Below are 3,561 nucleotides of genomic sequence, written 5' to 3' on the forward strand. Positions count from 1 at the left end.
TTTTCAACATTTCCTCCCCATGCGTGGGATCATTGATTCAGCTGAAGAGTCCCACTCTAAATGAATCTTCTCTCACACTCAAAAGGTTTCTCCCGTTTGGATTCTCCAATGCAGTAATCTGTTCTTGCTTCTTCTGGGGCCTGTCCCATCGCCTGCTCCCCTTACCCTCATCGGGCTGCATGGGAGAACAGCTGCCGCTGCAGTAAAGGAGGCTGATGGGCCAACAGCTCTTCAGAAAGTTCTGTGTATGTGTGCGTGTGGCGGGGGGAGTGGTCTCATTCATTGGGATGGTGTCCCTCTCTTAGGGCCATTTCCAAGTCCAAGTGTGGCGAGCCGTGGACAAACACTGAGGATTCAAAAGGTTATCCCTTGTATCTCTAGCCACACTTTGATCATTCAAAACATTTCTCCGCTGTGTGGGTTCTCTGATGCCTTTGAAGACTGCCACTACACATGAATCTCTTTCCACACTCGGAGCATTCAAAACATTTCTCCGCTGTGTGGGTTCTCTGATGCCTTTGAAGACTGCCACTACACTTAAATCTCTTTCCACACTCTGAACATTCAAAACATTTCTCCGCTGTGTGGGTTCTCTGATGCCTTTGAAGACTGCCACTACACATGAATCTCTTTCCACACTCGGAGCATTCAAAAGGCTTCTCCCCTGTGTGGGTTCTCTGATGCCTTTGAAGACTGCCACTCGTACTAAGTCTCTTTCCACACTCCAAGCATTCAAAAGGCTTCTCCCCTGTGTGGGTTCTCTGATGCCTTGAAAGACTGCCACTCATACTGAATCTCTTTCCACACTCTAAGCATTCAAAAGGCTTCTCCCCTGTGTGGGTTCTCTGATGATATTGAAGACTGCCACTAGTACTGCATCTCTTTCCACACTCTAAGCATTCAAAAGAAAAGGCTTCTCCCCCGTGTGGGTTCTCTGATGATATTGAAGACTGCCAATCTGACTGAATCTCTTTCCACACTCCAAGCATTCAAAAGGCTTCTCCCCTGTGTGAGTTCTCTGATGCCTTTGAAGATGGCCACTCGTATTAAATCTCTTTCCACACTCCAAGCATTCAAAAGGCTTCTCCCCTGTATGGGTTCTCTGATGCCTTTGAAGATTGCCACTCCACATGAATCTCTTTCCACACTCTGAGCATTCAAAAGGCTTCTCACCTGTGTGGGTTCTCTGATGCTTTTGAAGATCGCCACTCATGCTAAATCTCTTTCCACACTCCAAGCATTCAAAAGGCTTCTCCCCTGTGTGGGTTTTCTGATGCTTTTGAAGATTGCCACTCCGATTGAATCTCTTTCCACACTCTGAGCATTCAAAAGGCTTCTCCCCTGTGTGGGTCTTCTGATGATATTGAAGACTGCCAGTCTGACTGAATCTCTTTCCGCACACTGAGCATTCAAAAGGCTTCTCTCCAGTGTGGGTTCTCTGATGCTTTTGTAGATTGCCACTCCACATGAATCTCTTTCCACACTCTGAGCATTCAAAACGCTTCTCCCCTGTGTGGGTCTTCTGATGACGTTGAAGACTGCCACTCATACCAAATCTCTGTCCACACTTTGAGCACTCAAAAGGTTTCGCCCCTGTGTGGGTTCTCTGATGCCTTTGAAGATGGCCATTCGTACTAAATCTCTTTTCACACTCCAAGCATTCAAAAGGCTTCTCACCTGTGTGGGTTCTCTGATGCTTTTGAAGATTGCCACTCCACATGAATCTCTTTCCACACTCTGAGCATTCAAAAGGCTTCTCCCCTGTGTGGGTCTTCTGATGATATTGAAGACTGCCACTCTGACTGAATCTCTTTCCACACACTGAGCATTCAAAAGGCTTCTCTCCGGTGTGGGTTCTCTGATGCTTTTGAAGATTGCCATTCCACATGAATCTCTTTCCACACTCTGAGCATTCAAAAGGCTTCTCCCCTGTGTGGATCTTCTGATGACGTTGAAGACTGCTACTCAAACCAAATCTCTGTCCACACTGTGAGCACTCGAAAGGTTTCTCCCCTGTGTGGGTGTTCTGATGATATTGAAGATGGCCACTCCGACTGAATCTCTTTCCACACACTGAGCATTTAAAAGGCTTCTCCCCTGTGTGGGCTTTCTGATGCTGTTGAATCTTACTACTGAGAATGAATTTATGTCCGGTCTCTGAGTATTCAGGTTTTCCCTGTCTCTTTATTCTTTGATGCACAAGAAGCTGTGATCTATTTCTGAAATACTTTCTGCACTGAATGGATTTGCTTGCTTTCATTTTTCTGTGCTTTGGAAAATGTATATTCCACTGTCTTCCGTCACGCTTCTCAGCCATACAGCCACTTTTCTTTCTCTTCACTCTGATTGGATGCCTAACATTTTTATTCAAGTCTTCATTTTTAACTTTATCCGGCATTTCCTGATGAAGTTTCTCAGCGTCTACATTCCTCTGATCACCCTCTGCTGGAATAAAAAGAGAGAAACTGTTAGCACTTGGGAAGGCTGGTTAGATCCAAAGGCATCTATGGGACTGCAGGAGGAAAGGACTGATGGCCCTTTGTCTTCATCCAGCTGGACTGATCTTAGCCACCCCTCCACCTTCCCCCAAGAATATCTGGTATTTAAGGATACCTCCCACACCCGTGAAGAACTTCAGCTGAACTCTTGCCCAGAAGGAGCTTCTGAGCCTCTAGATTAAGGCCTCCCTCCCTCCCTCCTTACCCACCGGCCTCTATGATTATACCAGACCAAATGTGGCTCAGAAGGGAATCAGGAATCTCCTATGGTTACTTCTGGCCTGTTCTCTTGACATAAGAGTGAAGGTCACTTACTCTGAACCAACTCATTTGGGAAGGAGTCATGTTCTTGGGAGCCTCTAGAACAGGGTTTCCCAAACTTTTCCCCGCTGTGGCCCAGTTATTTTTACACTTCTCCTTCGTGGCCCACTAATATTTGGGGGTGGAGGCGGGAGACAGGATATGATGTACAAACAAGGCTAAAACTATTGCAATGTTTTGTTTAGGAAAAGTAGGAGAATAGTGGGAGTTTGCAATTCAATTTAAAAAAAAATAAAAAAGCACAAGGATCACACAGCAGAAAACTAAAAATATAAAATGCTCTTAGCCTGGGAAAACATTAAATGGCAGTGGGGGGAAGGAGAGAGGGGGAGGAGAGAGAGAGAGAGAGAGAAAGAAAGTGAGAAAGAGAAAAAGAAAGTGAGAAAGAGGAAAAGAAAGAAAGAAAGAAAGAAGAGAAAGAAAGAAAGAAAGAAAGAAAGAAAGAGAAAGAAAGAAAGAAAGAAAGAAAGAAAGAAAGAAAGAAAGAAAGAAAGAAAGAAAGAAAGAAAGAAAGAAAGAAAGAAAGAAAGAAAGAAAGAAAGAGAAAGAGAGAGAGGAAAACATGACATGGCAGGGCATTTCAAGCTTCTTCCACCCCACCGCACCCCCACTCTACTCACATTAGCAATGGGGAGGGAGGGAGGCAAAAAGACTAACTGACAGAGAGAGAGAGAGAGAGAGAGGAAGGGGAGTGGGAAATAAAGCAAATAGGTAAAAAGAAAGACTGACTGATAGACAGATA

The 3,561-nt window shown here is 44.9% G+C and overlaps 1 protein-coding gene across 1 annotated transcript; it reads right to left on the bottom strand.

Moving 5' to 3' along the window:
* Window positions 1-590: 590 nt before the first annotated feature.
* LOC132571632 (zinc finger protein 135-like) lies at window positions 591-2,398 on the bottom strand (the record flags this gene model as incomplete). Its single annotated transcript, XM_060238431.1, has 4 exons — window positions 2,360-2,398; window positions 1,719-2,092; window positions 964-1,634; window positions 591-892 (listed from the first exon to the last, which is right to left on the bottom strand). Coding segments are annotated over exons 1-4 (1,386 nt in total), but the record flags the coding sequence as incomplete, so codon positions are not given.
* Window positions 2,399-3,561: the final 1,163 nt, after the last annotated feature.

This window comes from Heteronotia binoei, chromosome 5 (genome assembly GCF_032191835.1).
Source record: "Heteronotia binoei isolate CCM8104 ecotype False Entrance Well chromosome 5, APGP_CSIRO_Hbin_v1, whole genome shotgun sequence".
Classification (NCBI taxonomy): Eukaryota; Metazoa; Chordata; class Lepidosauria; order Squamata; family Gekkonidae; genus Heteronotia; species Heteronotia binoei.